Source organism: Balaenoptera borealis (genome assembly GCF_965194805.1).
Source record: "Balaenoptera borealis genome assembly, chromosome: 3".
NCBI classification, from domain to species: Eukaryota; Metazoa; Chordata; class Mammalia; order Artiodactyla; family Balaenopteridae; genus Balaenoptera; species Balaenoptera borealis.
In genome coordinates this window covers 164,997,963-165,023,171 of record NC_138866.1, presented here as the reverse complement: position 1 = coordinate 165,023,171, position 25,209 = coordinate 164,997,963, and the positions used below count along the sequence as shown (strand labels likewise).

The window sequence follows — 25,209 nt, the reverse complement described above, 5'->3', positions numbered from 1 at the left end:
GAGACCGATGTGTTAGATACAAAGTTTTAGAAAGAAGAAGGAAAGAAAGAAAGGGGAAAAAAAGATCCTAACCTAAAACTGTAAGAACTGTGCTTAACTGCCACTGACGACTGACAGGAATGTCATCTTTCTTGTCTTCCTTTTATTTCTACCCAAGCTACTTTCCAAGTCATTCCCTCAACTTAAACTTCAGGTTGCATGTCCTACCAGCCAAATGGTCTTACTATAAATAGGCACATTCATGATGCCCTAAACATGTCTTCAGATGGACATACTCTTTTCTGTGAACTTCTTAACTGTGATCAACACATAGCTTTTATCATGATGTTCCAACTATTTCACACGTTGAAAGAGAACAAATGTGATACGTTCAATGGTAAGGATGCCCGTGTGTGGAACTAGGGGAATGAAGACAATGAGAAAACTATGGATGTAGTATATGCTTTGTTACAAGGAAAGAAGGATACGTGTATCTGATTCGCTGTGCTACAATTAAGAAATACACTGAACTAGAAAGAGCTCCATGGAAGTAGAATCAAGAGACTGCTCTAGTGGAGAACATTGAAGTTAAAGATGAATCTTATTTGTTACGGGTGAGGTGTTAGATTCTGGCATTGGAGGAACAGACTTACAATGCTACCAACTCAAATGGTGTGAGTTCTCTAGTGCGGGCCAGTCAAAGTGGCAGGAATGGGGGAAAGAGAAATCACAGTATTAGTAAACTCGAGGAGTAATAACTACGTGAACTGACTCTAGACAACAATTTAGGCAACAAGTGCCTAAATCCACTGACTAAGATCACAATTTGATCATTCCTATAAGAAAAAACATCATCATTAAACCTTTATAAGGTGGCAGTACACAAAATCACAATGCTTTAAAGTGGCAGACTCTTTACTGCCTAGCTATTTACTAGGGCACATCCTCATTCGTAAGCTTTCCTAAAACGTTGGAAGGTTACGGTATTATACCTCACAGAAGACAACTCTTAAGTATATAAGGAAAAAAAATTAAGTCAAGGGCAGAAATAAAAAAGAAAAACATGGCACCCAGGGAATATTAAGTATCAAAGTTCTGGTTCTGAAGATTTTATTGCTCATTAGGATCCAAAATGAGAGTTCAGGTACACAGATTCCATTTCTTTAGATCTCACTGGTGGTGGAAAAGGAAAGATAAAAAATGATACTGAATTAAGGGTGATTGGGTGAGTTCATTCGAACTTTCATAGAATTCTTCAAAAAGAGAGAAAATATGCTATCTAAAATTATAACAATCTAACAAAACATTGTAAATCAGCTACACTTCAATTTAAAAAAATACAATAAAATTATAACAATCTAAAGTGGAAAAACTGTCACCTAAATAAATGGGCCTTAAAAATCACAAGGAATAGGTTCTGTTAGGTCCAACTTAGGTAGAACATTTTACTTCTGAAACTGTTTGCTGCTGAATTTTAGGATTAATAACCAGTTGTGTGATAATCTTAAGAACAAAACGTATAAAAATTGTGCTGATCGTAACTGTGGTTGAATTACTAAGACAAGTAAACTCTCCTGACCTCTAGTAACTCTAACTTCCTTAGTCATGAGCCTCTCAGAGAAACAATTAATGGATTAATTCTCTCACTCAGCCCTTTCTTCTAAATGCCAATCGAATACCAGATTTTTTTTTTTCTGGCCTTGGCCTACTGAAGTGACACCTAATCAATAAAATAATCAATGAAAGCAGCCTTCTGACTCAACAAGTCTAATTACATAGAAAGTTTATCTGGGCAAATAATTCACTCAGCAAGTATAATGCAGACAGATTATGCTAACGGTGTCAATATTTCAACTTCCACTTTTTGAAGCTTCTTGTGTACAATAACCATTTGACAAACAGAAAGAATAAGAGTACTTACTAGTCCATGTCAAATTACAACTGTGGCAGACAGCACTGGTGGTCTACCCTCTAGCTATTCCCAACCTTCATCCTTGCCAACAAAACTGTGACTGTTCGGAGGAGGACGGGTGGACCTGCGGAATCCCAGGGATGCACACGCACATCTAAGCGCACAGCCCTCAAGGCGTGGGCCTGCACCCGCAGCATCAGGGTCACCTGGGAACAGGTTGGAAATTATATTCTTGGGCCCCACTCCCCGCCTAGTGAATCAGAAACCCTGGGGGTGGGGACCAGCAAGCCGTGTTTTACCAAGTTCTCCAGGTGACTCTAATCCGAGCTAAAGTTGGAGAGCCTCTGCTCTAAACCAATCATGGCATCTCTGTTCCCTCTGCCGACTACTGGATGAGGCTGAGTAACTGTGTGACCGTGAGCCTATCAGGAAGTCTCCTGGGAAGCTTCCAGAACGCTTTACTTGCTCACAGACAGAGAAGAATGAGAGGAATTAGATGCACCCCCTCCTATTTTTGACTAAGATATAGTCATCTTCATGCCATACCTGCAAAATACCAGCCACCTTGTAACCATTAGGTGATAAACCCAAATACCAAGCCAGTAAGCCAAGGATGACAGAGAGAAAGACTGAAAGAACCTGGTCCCTGGTGACCCTGAGGAGCTGCCACTTAACCATGATAGATGGAAATAGCCCATCACAAGGCTCCTTGTTAAATAATGGATTTTTAAAAACCCTGTGTGTGAACTCCTTTTGGTTGGCCCTCTGTTAACCTGTACTCCTAACTATAACATCTTTGTTTGCAAGCTCCCAAAGAGTATAACATAATTTTCATAATATTACATAATTTTACGTACATAATTATATGCTATAATATTCTATCTTTTATTATATTCTATAATATTTTACTTTGAAGCATTTAGAAAAGAAGGAATTTATAACTTTAAGTGAAAATACAGAGAACATTTAGAATGACGTTACTGAAATTATATTCTGGTTTTGGTTCTATTAACTAGTTGATGGGAACAAATTACTGAGCAGATTCAGGCCTCAATTTTCTAACTGACAGAAGAGTCAAATTAAATCACTGATAAGATCCTGTCCAATTTAAAGTATTGTATTCTTAACCTTTAAGGGGTCCAGAAAGGCCTCTGTGACAAAAGTTCATCTTTCATTAAAGACCCAATCAATAGGGATTTTTCTGTAGTGACAAGACTTATTGTTACGCAACTGACTACCGACAAAGATTTCCACAAAAGGTGACTGTGAGTACCACCGGTCTGAAAGGCTGCAAGCTCAGGGCTTGGCGTTTATCCTGCCAACTCCCAATTATTTACATGAGGAGAAGGATGGTATTCTGTGGATAAACACTCCTAATCCAAGGCCTCAAATGTACTTGCTGATTTAACTTCTTCCCCATGCAAAAGTCAAAAAATACAAAACGCAAAATGACTGACTGGTATTTCTAACCTTCACTGGAATCGTGGCTAAATTCATGTAAGACAAAGAGGGAGAGGTGCCAGCAGGTCGCTAGGCAGCAAAGATGATTTAAAAACCATCAACCACAGAGAATTAGAAGTGATTTATAATTTTTGGAGAGGAAATGTCCTTATATACTCACTGCAACTAATATCAAAGGTGCATAAAAACCCATATCCAATGAATTAACAGGTACAGAGTATTTTAATGTAATATATTCCAAGGCCTCTTTACAAAAGCATTCAATATCAAAAAGCTCTACAATGGCAAAAAAAAGAGAGAACCACGACTTCCTCTAATCAGAGGGTATCTCCCAGAACGAAACTGCTGCTGCTGCATTATTACTAAAGCAAACACCTCACGACCCCTGTGCCAACACAACCATAAAAGGCTGACACCTAAATGTCAGAACAACATAAAGCTTTTTCTGTAAGTGAACCAGAAAAACCAATACAGGTCAAGTCCTTTTATGATAAACTGGCAATACAGTCACACTCATTTATTATTACTTAACTTCGTTTTCTTAAATTAATTTAATACTAAAACCATATGCCCAAGCTGCAGAACCAGATGCAAAAGAGACAATGCACAACTGACTTGTGGGGAATGTGTTTTCTTTACGCCAGGCTCCTCTCCAGAAAAGGATCTGAGGCTGCAAGGGGATGAAGGAGCAGGGCAGACTGAACTAGATGGATGGGGAAGAAGGGGCACGCACACACGATGTATGTATGTATTCACCCGTGTACCTGCTTAGTTTCTAGATGTTTTGATATGCTTTATTTTAGAGATCAGATTGAAGGTTAGCTTAATTGAGATTTCGGATTTTAAATGGGGTAGGATAAGAAATCTAGAAGAATAACTGCTGTTTGATGACAGAACAAAAGAAGCATAAAGAGATCGCCTACAGCACAGCAGGGCAGGTGGGCTGTCTGCCTACGATGAAGAATTAGTTACAGAGTAACTAGCAGAGGGAAGAAAACAGCAAGTCCACGTCTAGGAATTTATCCTAAGGAAAAAAATCAGGAAAGCACGCAAAGATTTAGCTCAAGGATATTCGCTGCAGGACTAAGAAGAAGAGAAAAGAGACGAATAAGAAGAGAGAACTGGTGAAATAAATGATGCTATAGCTGTCCAGTGGAATACTCTGAAGCAAGTTTAAAATAATGATGTGTTTAATATTTAATGACACACAAAGATGTTTGATATATACTGATTAAGGGCAAAAGCAGCCTCATAAGCAATATGAACTATATGATCCCATTTTTGCTTTAAAAAACTGGAATACAGTTAGAGACAGGTGTATCTATACTATACCTATGCACAGACAGAATCCTGGAATTATATAAAACCAACTGTGGCGAGATCATGAATGCTTTTACATTTCCTGTTTTTGTTTAGCTATAGTCCCCACTTTTATTTTTCTATGATAAGCATATATTAGCTTTATAATAAGAAAAAAATTACCACCATATTTACTGGGCAGATACACAGAAAGCCCTTGATATTTAGGGATATTCATTGTATAGCATTAGCTGTCAATGGAAAAGAAAGGTTTGCTTTAATAGGTCGTTTGAGAAAATGAAACAGCCTTGGTATGTGGATCTGTTGTTTACAATAGTACTAGAACTAATGGAACTTCATCTGTAGAAAAACTCACAAGTACTGAAACTACTGACATAAGAGAACAGGAGATATACTTACGGTTGGGTGAAGTCACGAGTGATGAAATCAGAACTCTTGAACAGTAGGAAGATGTCACTGAGCATTTTACATTTCAGAGAACTATTCATTGCTATCCAGTATGCATCCTAAATAATAGAGCACATGCTACTTAGTATATATTCCAAGTTAGTTGCTATGAATGAAGTTCGAGCCTATAGCCAAAATCAACAATGCATATCACCTGAAGGGGTTGAAGAAAAAAGTCAGGTAAGAAATTTTAGCTATACTGTCAAACGTCAAGTTACACTTCTAAACAAGGCACAGCGTCACCACTGCATGTCGGACACTCAGTTTTGAACCAAGATGTTCAGGTTCTCACCTTTCAGCTCAGGCCCAAGCACTGCCCTAAGTCTTCCTCACTGATGATGAGAGAAGGGGATAAAGAGATATCAGAAATGCTGACACTTCAGCTAGAAGATTCAGGCATAAAAAAACAGCCTGACCAGCTACTAAGAAAATAGAGAACCTTCCTTTCTTCCTGTTTCTGGGGAGAGATGGCTGGAACCCTGAAGTTGGATGACTGCAACAGTTAAGACCCATGTCTATCAAATCTGGGAGGGAGGAGGTGACATATTCTGAACCATCACAATTTTAAATGGTGACAGCCTCAAATATATACACCAAAAAAAAGTAAGAAGAGCAGACACAGGAGGCACAAACCTCAGTGAAATATGCCTAAAAATGATAGAATAATTAAGTAGTTTAAAAAACGTACTTCTCCCATAGACAGATCAGACACAGGACAGTAATTGAGAAAACTAATGATTGCAAACAAAATGTCCAGTTATCCACACTGTATGAAAGAAAGCACTGGAACACAGTCAGCACTCAATAAATAAAAATAAATGAACAAAGGAATAACTTAAAATCATAAATAATCTATCCATTTTAACTGGAAAGCCTCAAGCCAGATCAGTAGTCAAGAACAACTCAAATTACTGCTCATAGATAAACTAAAAATGAGTTTCAATAACTTCTTTATAATAACTTCTTTAAAATTTCTCCCAATGGAAAAGGATGATGAACTTCTGGTTAAAGATGGTATACTGAACACACAAATTTAACTTCACTAAAACAACAGTATATACATAGAAAACCATGCAACTGAATAAACAAGACAGTTATTAACTCCAGGGAAAACAAAATGTTGAATAAGAAAACACAAGCAATGTATGGTATATATCAGATGTGTACGTAGTGTTTGCATAAACATAGTATGAGAAACACTAAATACTGGTCTAATCAAAGTATGCCATTCTGATGATGAGGACAGTGGAACAGAAAGCAGTGGGGACAGGGCTTCCCTGGTGGCTCAGTGGTTAAGAATCTGCCTGCCAATGCAGGACACATGGGTTCGAGCCCTGGTCCGGGAAGATCCCACATGACACAGAGCAACTAAGCCCATGCACCACAACTACTGAGCCTGTGCTCTAGAGCCCGCGAGCCACAACTACTGAGCCTGCGCACCTAGAGCCTGTGCTCCACAACGAGAAGCCACTGAAATAAGAAGCTCATGCACCACAACAAAGAGTAGCCCCCGCTCAATGCGACTAGAGAAAGCCCGAGCAGCAACGAAGACCCAATGCAGCCAAAAATAAATAAATAAATAGATAGATAGATAGATAAGGCAGATAGATGGGTAGGTAAATAAATAAATAAATAAAGTAGTAGGGACAGGAGATGAAACAGAGCTGAACCTTTCTGTTCTAAAGCAGGAAGTCAGTAATAAACACCTAAGACAGAAGAACAGAGAAGTAGAAGAAAATAACAGAAGAAGGTACTAAAATATTTGGAAACAGCTGCCTCTGAGCAGTGGGAAATAGTGAAGCAAAACGGGTGTCAGAACTGGCTGATTTCTGTAGCAAGCTTCCAGATCTTCTGAAAATTTAAACTATGTATATGTAATACAATGGAATATTACTCAGCCATAAAAAGGAATGAAATAGGCTCATTTGTAGAGACGTGGATGGACCTAGAGAGTGTCATACAGAGTGAAGTAAGTCAGAAAGAGAAAAACAAATATCATATATTAATGCACATATGTGGAATCTAGAAAAATGGCATAGATGACCTTATTTGCAAAGCAGAAATAGAGACACAGATGTAGAGAAAGGGGGAAACGGGTGGGGTGGGATGAATTGGGAGATTGGGATTGACACATATACACTATTGATACTATGTATAAAATAGACAACTGATGGGAACATACTGTATAGCACAGGGAACTCTACTTAATGCACTGTGGTGATCTGAATGGGAGGGGAATCCAAAAGGGAGGGGATATACGTATATGTATGGCTGATTCATTTTGCTGTGCAGTAGAAGCTAACACAACATTGTAAAGCAACTATACTCCAATAAAAATTAATAAAAAAAGCTATGTATATGTGTCACTAATTTTAATAAGTAAAAACAAAAATTAGATTAAGTACAATTTATCATTCATGTTAGAATAAGAAAAGATAAGCACATGAGATGATTTTTTGAAAATGCAGATAAGTCTTGATTCCTTAAATGAGCCTTGCTGACATAAAATTGTTTTCTACTGGAGTAGAAAAAATAACGAATTTTCCTCCAGACCTTAACTTAAAAAAAAATCTTGTCAATGAAATGTTGAAATGATAAAAACACAATTTAAGAAAACGTCAGGTGATATGTCAAACCGCTCTGTTTCTAGATCCTACGACATTTTAATTTTTATTACCTTTCAATAGAGAAAAATTTCTGTCAGACTGAACAGGTGAAGTTTTGAAAAGGGTAGAGAAAGGCTTTTCTCAGATTTCTAGCGCAATCAGCAACACAAGAGGTTGAAACTGTCAATTGGCAAAATATACAGTATTTCACAGACCCAGGGAAGTGTACTGCAAAATCAGGAAGATAAAATAACAGGGGGAAAATAAAAATAAATTCCACGGTATTTTCCCTAGAATTAGGAATATAATCAGACCCTTTGTGAGGATATAAAGCGAAATGGAATAGCAAAAGAAAGAATATTCACACAGTGAGAGATTTACTGATGTGTTCCTACCCTTGGGGCACTCCAGTTAAGCTTCGGAAATACACTGCCCCCCAGGGAATTGATAGCTTCTTGGACTTTAGTGGTGAACTCAGGAAATTCTGGTGCCTACAGAGAGAAAGAAGAAATCATTTGGGCAAGTCAGTATCATCACAACAAATATAGAAAACAAGATCAAAATCTCAAAGTTCAACACTTCAGAGCGTAAAAAATAATTTAGAATACAAATTACTATCAGAATTTCTGAACTCAGGTAAATAAAATCAATGATCAAATAGCATTTATCTGAAAAGGAAAAAAAAATAACAAGTGCCAATGGCACTTTCCAAAACAATCAAGACCTAGAAAGCTGAAGAGACAGATGTTACAAGGCACCTGGGGATGTGAGGAAGGAATGAATGGTTCTCTTAGCACCTACATAAAACCAGTATCTATTAAATGAAAAGAGACGGATGGAATATCACCTGTGCATATACTCCAATTCTCAGAAGTAATACCTCACATTTAAGGGCCAGAAGCCTTTCCATTTGCAGGAAAAGATTCTTGGACGTTTCCCCAAAAGGCTTCATGAGAATAAGAAATAAATTATGTGGTTAACTGTATTTAAACGCTGCTATTTCCGGGTAAGTTTTAATATAAACAAAATTTAAAAATAGGACCTTGGTGAAGTTAAATGTTCTTTCCTTTCTGGTTGATTTTAAAATGTGTATTTTTTTTATTTTTATTTTTTACACATTTATTTATTTATTTTTGGCTGCATTGGGTCTTCGTTACTGCGCGCGGGCTTTCTCCAGTTGCAGCGAGTGGGGGCTACTCTTCGTTGCGGTGCGTGGGCTTCTCGTTGCAGTGGCTTCTCTTGTTGCAGAGCACAGGCTCTAGGCACGTGGGCTTCAGTAGTTGTGGCACATGGGCTCAGTAGTTGTGGCTCACGGGCTCTAGAGCGCAGGCTCAGTAGTTGTGGCGCACGGGCTTAGTTGCTCCGTGGCATGTGGGATCTTCCCAGACCAGGGCTCGAACCCGTGTCCCCTCATTGGCAGGCGGATTCTTAACCACTGTGCCAACAGGGAAGTCCCTAAAATGTGTATTTTATATTGGTGAGTAACCAAAACATTCTAAGTGTTGTTTCAACCAGGAAGTAAGCAGAAATACAGTGGTGACAGAACGTAAACGAAATTACAATTATGCTCTCCCTCGAGCCTTCTGTCACCATCAGGAGCACATGTACATAAAGTAGAGAAAACGGGAGTAAGAGAGATGGAAGTGGGGCCTGCAGGAGAGACAAGGATACAAAAACACTAACACTGATGCTCTGCAGTCACTTTTTCCCTTTATATTTGCTGCCCCCTACTGGGCAACTGCAAATACTGAAAAAGTCCAGTCATGACAAGTTCTTCCACAAGGGGAAAAAAAGTTACAATAGGTCTAGAATAAGCTAAGGGAGTGGGAGGTACAAACTACTGGGTGTAAGAGAGGCTACAAGGATATATTATTGTACAACACGAGGAATGATGCATTATTTTGTAAAACTGTAAATGGAGTATAACCTTTAAAAATTGTATAAAAATTTTTTAAATTAAAAAAAGAAATTATTATTGTTTCAAGTCACAAAGTTTTAGGATGACTTGTTATTCAGCAATAAATAATCAAATACCAAAAAAGAAAAATGGCTTATGCTGATCCCCAAGATCTAATCCAGTTATGACAGAGAAAAAACTATGACTCAAGTCACAGAGACACAGACCAAAAAATGAAAGTTAAAAAAAAAAAGGTAACATATTCCCCAGACAAGATACCAGCTTTAATCAACAGGCTAGTGAGTGCAGGTAGAGATCAAGGGCAGGTTGGACTTCCTTTCTTTCTGCTGCAGGTGTACGTGACCTCTGCACTGGTCAGCAGCATCTTTCCGTTAGTTATCTGACAGCCTGCCACCGTCTCCATCCTGTTATTCTTCCTCTGCTTAGATACGTGAAACTAAACTGCAGCCATTTAGAGAGGTTTACAAAACGAATAACAGCCTTGAGTTCTTTATCTTCCATTGTCTGAGAAAAGGTTCCTGTTTTAAGTCGGATAAAATCCACATTTTAAATCATATCCATGGACTTTCTATGATCCAAACTCACCTATCTTTCTAACTTTACCCACCACAGCCCCCCTGTATCACACCCATCAGAAAGGTTATTTCTTTAAAAAAATGTTTTAATCGTGAAATAAATGTTTTAAATATACAAAAAATATATACCTGGATCCATACATTCAACAATTTGGCATGTCTGATCCAGACCTTTAAGTTTCTTAAGGGAAAAACATCACAGATACTAATGAAGTTCCTAATCTCCTTGCTCTCCTCCCTAATGCTTCCCTCTCCCCACAGGCAACCAGCATTACAAGAGTGGGCACATTCTTCTGCAGTCCTGATGTTATACTATGTGTGCCTGTCCGTAAAACATAACATTTAAAAAATTTAAAGTAACTGTTGTCACTTGATATGTATACTTTTGGCAACCTGCTCTTTGAAATTCACCATTCTGCCTTTGGAATTAACCCATCTTGATTATTTGGTTCCGTTTTTAATTCGGCATTTCTGTCACTACACTAATTACTAATTACTTGCAGTGGTAATTTTCCCACCTTGGGTCCTGGCTCACATTCCTCTTCTGAGAATGCTCTTCTGCCCTGAAAGCTCCCCTGCCCAACATCTAGCTCTCCCCAGTGAAACCCAATCACTGTTTAATTTTTTATTTTGAAATAATTTCAGACTTTCAGAAGCATTAAAAGAAGAGTAACAAGAATTTCCACACACTCTTCACTCAGGCACTTTACCACATTGCTTTATCATTCTCCCCCTCAACTCCCTTTCTATATATAGGTAGGCAGGTGTGTGTGTGTGTGTGTTTGTGTGTGTGTGTAAAGCAGAAACTTTTTTTTACATAACCCAGCCAAATTATCAAAATCAGGGAGGTAACGTGGATACAATACCATTATCTCATCTATGGATCTTATTCAAAATGTGCCCATTGTCCTGATAACGTCTTTTATAGCAAAAGAAAAATGGAACATTTTCTTCTGGCTCAGGACCCAGTCTAGAATCGAGCATTGCCTTTCCTTGTCATGTCTCCTTAATCTCCTTTCATCTGTAACACTTCCTCTCTCTGTTGCTCTCTATCTTTCATGACCCTGACGTTTTGGAGAGTACAGGGCAGCGACTCTATGTAATTTCCAAAACGTTGAGTTTGCTGGCTGTTTCCTCATGACTGGGTTCAGGTTGTGCATTGCTGGCAGGTGATGTGTCCTTCTGTGCCTTGTACGAGGAGACAGGCAATGTAGGTCTGTCCCATCACTGAGAAGGTTAACTTTGGTCACACTGGTGCCAGCTCTTTCCACTGTGAAGGTACTATTTTTCTCTTTACAACTAGTAAGTAATTTTGGTGGACATAACTTTGAGAATACTCAAGTATCCTCATCAAATATTCACCCATGAGTTTTAACATCTATTCCATCAATTATTACTATAATGGTTGCAAATGGTGATTTCCAATTCTATCATTCCTTCTACAATTATTAGTTGGTGTCTTTTCTACTATAAAGAAGGGCTTTCTCTTCTGCTCCATTTATTTAATTTAATCATTTGTTTATGTCAGTATGGGACCATGGATTCTAATTTTAGTCAATGGTTATACTCCATTACTATTATGGTTTTGTTATGATGTTCACGTATGTGGCCAGTGGGAGCCCATTCAGGCTAACTTCTGGGTCCTTTGTGTCATGACCCATCATTCCTACTTTCTGACACAAGTTGCTGCAGGCTCATCTTTACCATGCCACCCCCATTCTTTAATTTCTCCAAGGAGTTTCAACTCCTTTTAGTGGAGAATGCTATTTAGACACCAAGATCAGGGCACTAGGTGTGCTCACTGCCACCATGATGTCATTATGTCACTTTTAGAGCTAAGCAGTTTGGTAAATACACACACACACATTATTAATTTCTGTATCTATCTATCTATATTAAAAAAACATGAGTTGATACTGATCATCCTTACACTTAGTGTCCAGGCCAAATATCACTTCTCCCTTGAATTATTTCTAGATGCCCTTGGTGGTAACCGTCCTCTCTTTTTGACAGCACTTTGTCATCACCCCCAAATTGGGGCATCTTTCCCCACTGGTTTATATACTCCCTAACGTCAGGAATCAAACCATAATCATCTTTGTTTACTTCATAGAACCCACTACAGGGCACTGAATATGGGCAAAAGCTAAGATGTATGCTGAACTGAACAGAATTTTCATAAAAGGAGAGGAACTGACCTGAGCGATATCCAGAGTAAAATAAAACATGTAAACTTGCCTTTTCTGCATGTGTGGGCACACTTTTTATACCTAAGGAAATGTTTAGGCACCTGCACTTTTTTTCCCTTGTACCCTGAACATCATATCTCTTCCATTAAAATAAACAGAAATATCTCCTTATTTAGAATTGCATTAGAATATACCCTCCTCTAAAACTAGTTTCCTTTATTGTGCCTTTACATTTATTTGTAAGCAATTTTACAGAAATCTTTCACTTTTATCTCAAAGTATGAGAAGCTTCATTTGCCTCCCATATTTTTAGAAATACTCTCATTCCTTTAAAAAAATTTTTGTTAAAACATATTTTAAGTTGAATTTGACAACACTCTTAGCCTGAAAGACTAAAACATGCTCAGTCAACTTCTACAGGGACTTCCCTGGTGGCACAGTGGTTAAGAATCCGCCTGCCTATGCAGGGGACAGGGGTTAGAGCCCTGGTCCGGGAAGATCCCACATGCTGCGGAGCAACAAAGCCCGTGCACCACAGCTACTGAGCCTGCGCTCTAGAGCCCACGAGCCACAACTACTGAGCCCACGTGCCACAGTTACTGAAGCCCACGTGCCTAGAGCCCGTGCTCCGCAACAAGAGAAGCCACCGCAATGAGAAGCCCGTGCACCGCAACGAAGAGTAGCCCCCGCTCGCCACAACTAGAGAAAGCCCACGTGCAGCAACGAAGACCCAATGCAACCAAATATAAATAAATTAAATTTTAAAAACTAAAAATAAAAAAATCAAAGGGAGGGGCTTCCCTCGCGGTCCGGTAGTTAAGACCCCGTCCTTCCAATGCAGGGGGCACGGGTTCGATCCCTGGTCGGGGAACCAAGATCCCACATGCCATATGGCATGGCCAAAAAATAAAATAAAGGTGTATTTTTTAAAAAACTGAAAGTAAAAATAAAAGGGAAAAAAGGATGCGCCATGTTTGCCTGTAAACAGTGATTTAAGTTATTTTTCAAAATAATAAATAAAAGCTTGAAAAGGTGAGTAAATGGGGATTTAGAGTGATCTGTGTTGAAACCCGGAAGCACCCCAGGGGGCAGCACGAGGTGGTCCCCACACCTCAAGGCTCTTACCGTAAGCGTGGCCGTGTTCTCGTCGTCCGACCACTGCATGGAGAGGAGGACAGAAACAGACGTTAAATGTGGGTAGTGTACTGGGCTTCCAAAAAGCAGTGCTCCATCTAAAAATCACCCATACACAGGAGATAGTTTTTCCTGAACACAAAGTATGTGTCCAAGTGAAATTTTCATGTAATTTCTCACTTGATTGAATCTATGCTAAGATCTCAAAGCCAGAACCATTTCAGAGATCATTTCGATTAGAACACGCTACGGAATAGTTTATATTATTTTGAACCAACCTGTATTTCTTCTGCTTCATTATCACTGTCTGGCTGAGAACATGTTGGCGGATCTTCCCTGGAAGAACATAAAACGAAAATTGAGCAAGAGAAAGCTTTGGTGCTGTGCAGTCATAATTGCAGGTGTGCTGAGTATATATATTAAAAAAACAGATAGCCTTAGAATTGGAGGATAATGTTAGGAAAAGTTCACTTTTTGAGACAGAAACTAATAAAAACCAACATGAAATTAACGAGAGTACACGCCCTGTAAGAGACTGGGGAATAAAAACTTCCTGCCCTCTTCTCAGAAATCACTAGAAACAAGGAAAAGAAAAACTCAAACTCCACCTGTGAGGACACTAGGAATCCAGTCTCAATCCCGATATAAGAGAAAGTGCTGCCCAAGACAAGGAAGATCAGACGGGGTGAAGGAGCCACAGAAGGAATTGCTGGAGGAGCCGTCCGGGCAACTGCTGGACACCCTGCGGGCACAGCCCCAAATCTCTTGTCTACACAGCGAAAACAGCGCGTGTGGGCTGGTGGCAGGAGTCACCCTGGATCTGGACTGGCACCACTGGAGGCCATGGGGGAGGAAGAGAAAGAAAGACTCAGACACGCTGTCTTAGAAGGAGCCAGTGGGTAAAGTGGGTGTTGAAAAGGGCCATTAACAGCCAATCCTTACCGCCTGGGGCGAAGCAAGGGCTGAAAGACCGCAGAGGGAGCGACACTGCCCAGGCCCCTCCTCAACACTCAACGACAAACAACTGGCCTATGAAGAACTCACTCACGTCACTGAAACCGAATACTAATCAGAATAAGAACCGGCAGAGGATCTATACCAGGAAACTACAAGAAAAAAGGAAAAGGGAGGTTTCTGGTTGACCATGGGCATTTATCCATCCCTATGCTCCCTCTTGAAATGCTACTAAAATGATTTAAAAGATCCCAAGGGAAAAAGCACCAAAGAGGAGACAACTGCAGAGAAGAGACAACAAAAGTCTGGAAAACAGAAAGCCAGTGGGGGGGGGGGACGACCCAGTGGGCAACAGGCAGACCCTGGAGCCATCACACACGATGGGACCACAGCTCCGACTTCAAAAGGGGTGACCTGAGTAAAGTCCATGAAGGGGGCAAGGAGACACGCCGAGTTGTCCTCAGCTGGCACACCCCAGCAACTCACCCTCCTCCATGGACCAAACAGGGTAAGGGCCCCGGTCCTTAACGCCCCAGAGGAATATGGGGGTGAAATGCTAGAATACGACGAAGTCATAAGTGGAAGTTGTGTTAACAGTGAGGCCTCTAGTCCCCTTCCTCCCCCATTACAGACAGATTAGAGGATTCCTCTCTGTAGACACTGGAAAACCCCAGGGGAAAGACTCACAAATAACTGTCATCTGGGAATCTTCCATCAATACCCGCCGATTGCTGGCACTCTTAGTCAACAAGCCCCGCCCGGGTACACAAAGTTTCTGCGTGTGTGTGTGTGTGTGTGTGTGTGTGTCCATCCCTCACTCTTAAATATGAATAAAGGCCTAGAATCATGAGAAAACTAAAGAAAGGCTCCAAGATGACAAAAGAGTTTTTAAAAAGAGAGAGAAAAGGTACATGGATGAAATAAACACAATACAGGAACCAGATGAAAAATAATTTTTTAAATCATAAATATCCTCAAAGATAAAAGATACTGCATTCATGAGAGGAGGCCAGAGGACAAGGTTGAACTTGTTGAAACTGAAAACATGGTAGCCGAAATTTTAAAATTCAACAGAATGAATGGCAAAATCAAGGAAATTTTCCAGAAAGTAAAACTAAGAAGACAAAGAGACAATAGGGAAGAAATGATAAAATTCAGAGAATTAATCCAGTAGACCCAGCCTCTAAATAATAGGAGTTCCAGAAAGAGAAGCAAGAAAATAAGAGGAAATTATCAAAGATATAATATTTTTAACTGTTCCAAAACTAAAAATCATAAGTCTCTAGAATGAAAGAGCCCACCAAGTACACATCACAATGAATGGGAAAAACAAAAACAAGAAACTCTGATGATGTATTTACAAAGATGGCCACAACAATTCTTCCCATCTTGACATGCCCCTTTGCAGGGTGACTTTGCCACTCTTCCCATCAAGAAATGGCATCTGTTTTCCCGCCCCTTTAATTCAAACTGGCTTCAAGACTCATCGTGACCAACAAAATGTAGCACAAGGGACACCATGTGATGCTGAGCCTAGGTGTCAAGTCTTTACAGCTTCCGTGCCCCCGTTTTTGGAATGTTGCCACCACCACGTAAAGGAGCTGAGTCTGAGGCTGAGAAATCACACGGAAAGAGAAGCCCAGGTGACAGTCAGCATCCGCTGCCAGACATGAGTGAGGCATCTTAAAACCATCCAGTTAGCTCGAGCCACCAGACAACTACAGCCGCAAGAGCGACCTCAGCAAGACCAACAGACTTGCCCAGTGTTGAGCATTACAGAGGCTCTGAGATTTTACCCCACCTGCAAGCTAACAAGTTAGCCTTCCAGAGTTCATGGACTCTGGCAGAAGACAGGGGACTCCTGGGTCAGAAACAAAGGACTCTCACTCACAGTACAAAGCATGAGCTTCCATCTTCGAATCAGTTCCCTCTGGCCCCTCAAGCCCTGTGGGAGGTCAAGGAGTGACCCAGGTTTGTGTTACAATTGAGGAACCCTGAACTTAGAGAAACTCATCTTTTACAATGAGCTGCAGGTAAACCTGGCCAGTCTTTGACCCAAGGGGAGACACTGTCTTTATCTGTACTAGACAGTAACAAGCCTGCTCTCTGCTAGGGAGAGACACTATCTCTATCTTCCAAGGCCATCTGCTGCATAAACGTCTTTGAAAAGACAATCAGGAACAAAAGCTGTCAGTGCCTCTGCTCAAAAGACATGCAGAGACCCAAGAAGAAGTGTCTCTCAACACCCAGCTGAGCAAACATTGACACATAAAATGGTCACGTTTTAAGTCACTAACTTTAGGCAATACAGATGACTATCATGAAATAACAACACAAAAGGTACTCAATGAACTTGAATATGCATTTATCACTCTAAAACACCACTTTTGATTTTTGTTAGTATAACAAAATACATTTAAAAAAAACATATTTGTAATCGGTGTATTCATACAGTTCTTTAGAAAAACTTATTGCAATTCCTACCATGAGATGTGTCACTGAAATGGAAAAGATGATGGAGTGTATACACTGGCAAGTTCACCAGACTTGCTTTCCAAGGTAAACCTCTAAATACTGAGGACTGAGTTGATGTTAATATTTAGAAGTATTCTCTGTTTTCTATATCACAGCTAGCACTGAGCTGGTACCTAAAGGCTGTGGGAAACACGAGAGCACTGGCTTTGGAGGCAGACACACATTGTCAGAATATGTCAGTTCTGCCACTGTTAGTCTTGAGCGTGGCACCAGAATCCCATCTATAAAACCAGGATGACAGTAGCTACTCTGCAGAGTTGTGAAAATTCGAAACATCAATGAATCTAACATGTGTTTTATAATTGGCATCTATTGTCATTCTCCTTAAGGGAGACCATCAGGAAAGAAAGAACTCTCGGGCCAAAAGGGGACAGTGAGGACTGGCACTTACTTGGGAGCACTGAGTCAAACCACCTGAATCCGACCCAACCTGTGAGCCCAGGTCAGGCACTACCTCTTCTGTACAAACTCCCTGCATCACCCCAGCTTACAGTGATTATTTCAACTCCAAAAACATGGCTTAACAGAACACTGGGTGCTTTTATTCCAAAAACGGACACCTATTTATTTACATCTTTGACTTGGCGACTAACTAAGCCTGGACCCCCAAGGCAGGATGTCCCACCCATCTTTGTTTGTTTGTTTTAAATGGAAAGTTTATTTGCTCAGTACACCAGACACCCATCTTGTTATCCCAGTAGCATGCTCAGCACCCAACTCACAGTAGGCACCCAATAACGTGCCATGAAAACGAATCACTGTCTACACCAGAAATGCGTGTTACCAGCCTCCTTTCCCACACCAACGGCAGGCAGTGATAACCAAACCAAGCACGTCAAGATCTTCCATGCCTCAGAGCCCTCCTTAATGCTGCTCCCTCAGCCTTGAAGATTCTTCCCTCTGCCCTTCAACTGACTGCTTTCCACCCAAACTTCCTATCTGAGAGGCTCGTAAGTTACCTTTCCAGGGTATTCCCTGACCCTCCCTGAAATCCTCAGCCCCAGCCCACTCCCAGTAATTTAATACGTCAGTGACCACCCCATTTCCTTCACAGCCCTTACCACAATTTTCACTTACATATTTACTGGTGTGTTTGTTTAATGTTCGGACTGAGATTAATGATGATGGTGAGAACAGTTAGTATTTCTTAAGAGCATACAATGTACTAGGCATTATTATATTTATAAACATTAAATATTTATGGCTAAACATTTTATGCATTATCTCCTTTTATCCCTGCAACAACCTTATTTACAGAAGAGGAAACTGAGGCACAGAGAGCTAGAAATGAGCAAAGATAGGATTTGGCCCTAGGCAATGTGACTAACAGACCAGCACTGTGCTATTTGACTCCCATAAAATACAAAGCTGAACTGTCAACTCCAAAAAGGCAGGGTCTCTACCTGATTTGTGCGTTACTGGAGAGCAGAGTGAAGTGCTGTGTGCTGTATCGCGCTGTTTAAGTGTTTAACAGGCTTGCCTCTGCCAGAAGCTCACGCACACATCTGGCCAACAAAAAATATCACAGGAGCTCTTCCACAAGCTCAGAGTACTGAAATCTACCCAGGACTTTCTAACATCGGGAGGCATTTTCTTTACACTCCCATTTATGTAAGCTTATTAAGTGTTCTATATTTAAAAATAATAAAGTTACGTCTGTAAATATCACAAGGTTGAGACTCACCTACCTATTCTGTTTCCTTATCCTGCAATTATTCCAAGTCAATGAGGCTCTAAATTAATAATTTTCAGGTTATTAAGGGGTTGAGAATACCAAAAACAGAACTATAATCTAGAAATCTACACAGAAGATCCATCAGACAAAAAAATATATATGTATGTATATATGTGTGTGTATATATATATATACACACACACACATATACACACACACACATATATATACATATACATACACACACACACACATACATATTTATGGTAAAATTAGTGTTACTGAAAACACACACAATTCTAATTATATTTCTGAGTTCATTTACTGAAGAAACGTTCATCAAGCACCTCTTGTGTATCAGGCACTGTTCCAAGAGCTGGGAACACAACTGTCCAAGTCCCTGTTCTCATGAAGACTGTATTCTAATAGAACCACTAAGGGAATGATGTCAGATGGAAAGAAGTATTATGCTGAAAAATAAAGTGAGGCTAGGAGATAAAAAGTGGTGCACCAAAATGTGGTAATCCATACAATGGAGCAGTATTTAGCCTTGAAAAGGAAGGTAATTCTCACACATACTGTAACATGGATGAACCTTAGGACATTATGCTGAGGGAAATAAGCCAGCCGCAGGAGGACAGGTGCTGTGTGATTCCTCTTATATGAGGTATTCAGAGAAGTCAAATTCACAGGCACGGGAAATAGAATGGTGGTTGCCAGGGGCTGGTGGAAGGGGGCGATGGGGAGTCAGTGTGTAATTGGTACAGAGTTTCAGTTTTACAAGATGGCAAGAGTTCTGCAGATGAATGGTGGTGATGGTTGCACAACATTATAACTATACTTAATACCACTAAACTGTACACTTAAAAATAGTTAATATAGTAAATTTTATGTTATGTGTATTTTATCTCAATAAAAAAAATTTTTTTAATAATTCTAAGGGAAAATTATTTCCAACCTAGAATTCTATAAAAAAAAAGAGTGACGTATCAGCAAGGGTTACCATTAAGCTACTTCAGAAAGGAAAGAGAAGGATGAACACTTAGAAAACATGACTTCTGAGCAGAGACCTGAATGAAAAAATAGGAATGACATTAAAGTATATGATTCTTAAACTTTTTCCAGTTTGCCCTAAAAACACTGAAGTATGGTACTTTCCTTTATAAACAGAGGAACTACTTGAACAAAAGGAATAGTTATCATACACATTTTCTAAAAGTAGAGATGAAAGGAATTACTCAATTTCACAACTTATAATTATTAGTAGAGGAAGTACTCAATTTTGAAAATCTTATCAATTGAGCATTACAAGGAATACAGGACACAGATCAGCACATAATTTTAACTAGGGAAAAACGGGAGAGAATGGGGCCAAAGTTAATGTACTTATTTTACATGGTAATTGCTGAGATTTAATCATTACAAATTTCTTTATGCTAAAAGTTAAAGAACTTTTTTCTGATATGCCTTACCTTCCTGACACCACCAGAGTTCCATCATCAAGTAAATAATCCTTCACATTCTGAGGAAGTGGAAGAATTACACTAAAAAAAAAAAACCAAAAAATAAAATGCACATACCAAAAAAAAAGGGCATCAATTTAAAAGACCAACCATAAGTAAAGAAAAAAAGTTCAAAACTCAATTTCTGATTTACTTGTTCCCTTTATTTTAATATGAAGTGGGAAATGTTAATGATGGACATTTGGTAGCAGTAGACTGGAAGTTAGGATAATATGAATAAATACTGTGGTAAACTAAATTAGGTGCATATAATTACCCCCACTGTCTCGGTGATAAAGAGACAAAAATCAGCCAAATCCAAAGAACTGGACTGAAATCACAGCATGAAAGCAACAAGCTCAGAAGAATTCTGAGTACAAGGGTTATGTGCCTTTAAGAAATTAGAGCCCTGCAGGTATTTGCAGCAACACAGGAAATGAACAAACAAATCAGAAGATGAACAGCATCTGACCACCTTCTAAGATACGGGGAGGAAGCAGGCTTAAGATGTGGAAACCGTTCTTTGGTTGGCAATGAGTGTGTAAGGCTAAGAATTCACGGTATGTTTGGATGTGCATTCTATTCACCTGATCACCAGAGTACACAGCTGCTTACCTGGGCATGCTTCAGTTGAATTGGTTTCAGACAATCATAATTAAGGAATGGCAAAGCCTATGTGAGAAAACTAGAAAGCTGCATGGGAAGGCATCAAATGCCTAAATAAATAAATGAATAACCTTTACTCTTTATATTTGATATACAAGCCTCATTTACCATCATCTTGATGTCTATTTAATAATCACTGATCGTGTTATAAACATTCACTTGTGTTACTGTTTATTAAATACTTTTTTTCCTTTGGGGAAAAAAAAAAGGGATGGCAAAGCCATACTTGATATCACTTGAAAAAACGTATGGGATAATTTGGTTTTTTATTCTGTAATAATCATCAAAAATCCTGCCACAGATACCTAAAATGCCATTACTTTGATCTTGAGGCATATATTTTTTAACAACTGAAAACTATTATGGCCTGCTTTCAGAGAGACCATCATTGACTTATAATAGTATGCTTCATTTATTTATTGAATAAGTTTTTTGGCACATTACAGATGGATTTTGTGCACAGGAAAGATTATTCATGAGCTACTTCAGTTTTAGAAATTAATATCTGATTTATCAAAATTACAATTTCACATTCAAAAGTCTACTTCTTCTTCAGGCTTTTAAGTTCAACTACCAAATCTTATTCTTCTATTTGGAAATCTGCTAAATTTTAATGAAATTTCAAGTGAGTCTTTGAAACTTAAAAGTTGCTTTAAATTTTTTAACTCTTGTAAAAATAATCTATTCAACTTTCTTTTTAAATATGTCAATTGTCTAATTACAGGTAAGCCTTTCCAAGTATTTAACTCTTACAAAACCAGTGAATTAAACTGTAAGTACAGTGAATCTAAGGTTCTTGCAAACATTCCAATTGAAATTGAAAAACTTAAAAATTTTTCTTATATATTTTAACGTATCACAATTCTAAACCAATTGAAAAACTTAAAAATTTTTCTTATACCTTTTAACGTTATCAGAATTCTAAACCAATTACACAATTTAAATTGGAAACACAAGGCTAACCTGTTATACATACGCCAATTGTTCACAAAAAGGCAAATTCTTAAGGATATTAAATAAACTTAACAGGAGAAAAAGACCCTCAAGTTTGAATTATTTCATCACCTCTATATATATAATTCTAGCTCTTCCTGGGGTTAAAGATACTTACCCAACAATGTCATCCCAAGAGAATTAGACATGACCTTCCTAAGAGAATTTTAAGTTTACCTTCTCATGGGCCTGAGACTGAGAAATATCGGCAGGGATGCTGGTTCCTATACGTCTAGGGTGATTTTCCTGACCACAATAAGAGCAGAGAGAGCGCTCTTCTAGGTCAGTAACATCTCTGAGTCCCCAAATCGATGATTTCCGAGTCCACATCCCTTGTTTCTGAGTTACACTAATTCTCAACTCTGATGTGAATCCTGACTTTCCCTCCAGGTTGCATCATCCCTTGACTGGATTTGAAACATCTATTTACTGTTTGATTCCATTGTGAATTCTCTGCATATTTTTCCTATTTGGAGGGTCTACAACTCTCTCATGTATGAGCCTCACCGAATTAGATTCTGCATAATTCTCATGAGTCCCTGAGTCCTGCTGTCACAGTTCTAAAGTCGCCCTAATGACGTGACCTTGCATTGTTACCTAAGTCACGGAGGAATCCTAGATGACTCCATTAAGAACTGAACGCCTAAGAGTGGGAAAAAATACAAAAGAAAAAAAAAATCACAGTACAATATGATAAGTGCTGTACCAAGTGCAGATGTACCAAAGGCCACCAAAATTCTGAAGCAACGGGAACCATGCCTGAGAGACTGAGGCCATAAACAAGTCATGGCCACACGTACTTGACCCAAAGCTACTGAGGCTGTCGGAAAAGAGCTTAAATCAGTCACTGAAATCCACGATGCAGGCAAGACTCCATGAGGCCCGAACGAAAGATGTAAAAGATTTAATGACAAAGTACCTATCCCATCAAGTCGATATAATTCTATACACAAAGACAAGCTAATCTAATGGAATGGAGGTTGAAGGGGCCTTTAAAAGAATATTTATAACTTTCATATTTGAAGAAAGAAACATTTAGAAAGGAGAGTGGATGGCCCAAAGTCATCTAGCTACTTATTCTTAAGCCTGAGTCAAAGTTCTAGAACATGTCAAAAAATGATTCTATATTCTTTCCTCCATAATCATCTCTGAACCTTGATTAATAAACACCAAATAATAAGGCTGAGTCAATAACCAGAATATGGTTTCTCAGCATTAAAGCTGACAATGACAATGACAAACCTAACACAACTCCACCAGAATGACCTGGGTCGTGGAGGGACATCCTGCCATATGTTGGGTTCCAGTGATGACACCACAGAACTAACTAGAGTTATAGTTCAAAGACAGAGGAAAGAATACTTTCAGGCAACACAGCTTAGTTGTAGACTGGTAAAAACAAAAATCCCACCCTTTGGTTGATTTTCCACTCCCAGCTTCACATGAATGGTACACATTTTAAGTGAACTAAAATTATTTTGCTTCAATGGAGCTTTGATTAAATCAAAAACATTAACAATGAGCAGCTTTTTGTGCTATATGCCAGAAACAGTGGTAAGCCTTTTTAATGCTTTATCTTATTTCATTCTCATGACAATCCTACTATTTTCTCAATTTTCCAGATGGGGCTTAGAGAGATTAAGCGATTTGCACAAGATGCTGGTGGAACCAAAATTCCAAGCTAGATAGATGGCCCTGACTCTGGAGTCCAGTTCTTAACCATTATACTTTACTGCTGAAGGCAAAGAAAAACTCCGCCAGAGGTGACGAAAGGTGCCTGCACACAAAGCACATGGCAGTTTCGAGTGAACTCCGTGTGAAAATGTCTGACAGGTTCACAAATATACCTTCTATCACACCAATACAAAATAAATAAGTCTAGCATCATCTCAGACCCTAAGCCTCTTTCAACTATGCAAGACAATGAAGGACTGGCACATCATATAAGAAGATAAAGTCCACTGCTGCTGTTGAAGCTCTTCCTTCTGTTTTGGTGTGACTTCAACCATCTTCAAATGCAAAGCTCATCCTCCTTCGAGTTGCTCTAACCTCCATTACACCCTGGATAACTGGGAGCTGATTCTATGTATGAATAACAGGATGGAAAAGAACTGTCTTTTGAATAATCTCCTTGGGCTCGTCCAAACACTCAGGATCTCAAAAGTTTCCCTCTCTGTATTCACACTCTCTGCACCGAGAATGAAAAGGGAAGATGCATATCTAAAAAAGTGGCAATCTAGGCCTAAAGGGGGAGCGCCAAAAGACAGAAAATCCTACCCGTGGATACACAGCTCTTTGATCTATCCGCCTTAGTGTGGGAAAGCCTACCCTTGCATCATGCTCCAGATGTCACGACTGCTTTTGAACATTTGGGGATATTCTCCTAGCTGCCTTGCCTACATTACCTCGAATGACCCGGTGAAGGATGAAACAGTTAACCCTCTGCTTGCCCTGCAAACCGGTCATAGATTCCTTGTTGTGGGCCAGAAAACTAGAGAACAAATCCTGTTCCACTTCTCTTCCAGATGGCTTCCATCCCTAGCAACACATAAGTATACTTTACTAATGCTTTCCATCTACATTATCATGTTGGAACTTCACAATGGAATTTGAGGTTGGGTCTGTATCATTGTTCTCATTTGATAGTGACCAAAAACTATCAAGTCCCCCAGCGGGTTAGTCAGTGGCAAAGCCCAGACTACCCAGTTCTGCTGATCACCTCCCCCCACTGGCAATTCTAAAGGCAGTGAAGGTGAACTCCCAAGCCTAAACTAGCTTCATCTGCTCCTCAGCCCGCCTCTGACCTTCACTGAGCCACGACACTGCCCTTCTACCTCCCCAGCGCCCTCCTTGACGCACAACACGGGGCACAGCAAACATGGATCGACTTCATTCATCTCCCCACCCGAAATACCACTAGGAAGTCGAAATCTCGGCCCTGGCGCTCCCATCCAGGCCTGCAGTTTTTTTATGGACCTGGGAGTCGCCCCAAATGTCGCAATCCCCTTTTGCCCATTGCCCCGGCGTAACCCCTCTCGTCTCACCTCTTGATGGTGAGGCTTCTGAACAGTGGATACCACGCGGAGAACTGACAGTGCAGCACATGCTCCTTCTTCATCCTCCAGCCACCCCCGCCGCCGCCGCCGCCGCCGCCGCCTCTCCCTCTCCTCCCAGCACCCTCCCGGAACCCTGGTCTCCCGTCCCGGAAGTGCCCGCCGACCAGGTTTGGTTAAAGGACACTTCCGGTCTATTAAGCAAGGAGGAAGGAGCGAAGAAGGAACGCAGAGAAAGAATCTTGGGGCGTGCTTTTTTAGTGTACACTCACACACACACACACACACAC

The 25,209-nt window shown here is 39.8% G+C and overlaps 1 protein-coding gene across 1 annotated transcript in view; it reads right to left on the bottom strand.

The window, feature by feature from the left end:
* The window catches only part of CDC123 (cell division cycle 123), a 56,378-nt gene extending 31,308 nt beyond the window's left edge, over positions 1 to 25,070 (bottom strand). Inside the window, exons 1-6 of the mRNA XM_082385655.1 lie at positions 24,911 to 25,070; positions 20,178 to 20,249; positions 13,820 to 13,877; positions 13,533 to 13,565; positions 8,121 to 8,216; positions 5,072 to 5,178 (exon numbers count right to left, since the gene is read on the bottom strand). Of these exons, the coding sequence (XP_082241781.1) occupies positions 5,072 to 5,178; positions 8,121 to 8,216; positions 13,533 to 13,565; positions 13,820 to 13,877; positions 20,178 to 20,249; positions 24,911 to 24,984 (440 nt within the window). The 5' untranslated portion in view covers positions 24,985 to 25,070. The remainder of the gene's footprint in view (positions 1 to 5,071; positions 5,179 to 8,120; positions 8,217 to 13,532; positions 13,566 to 13,819; positions 13,878 to 20,177; positions 20,250 to 24,910) is intronic.
* Between the last annotated feature and the right edge of the window lie 139 nt (positions 25,071 to 25,209).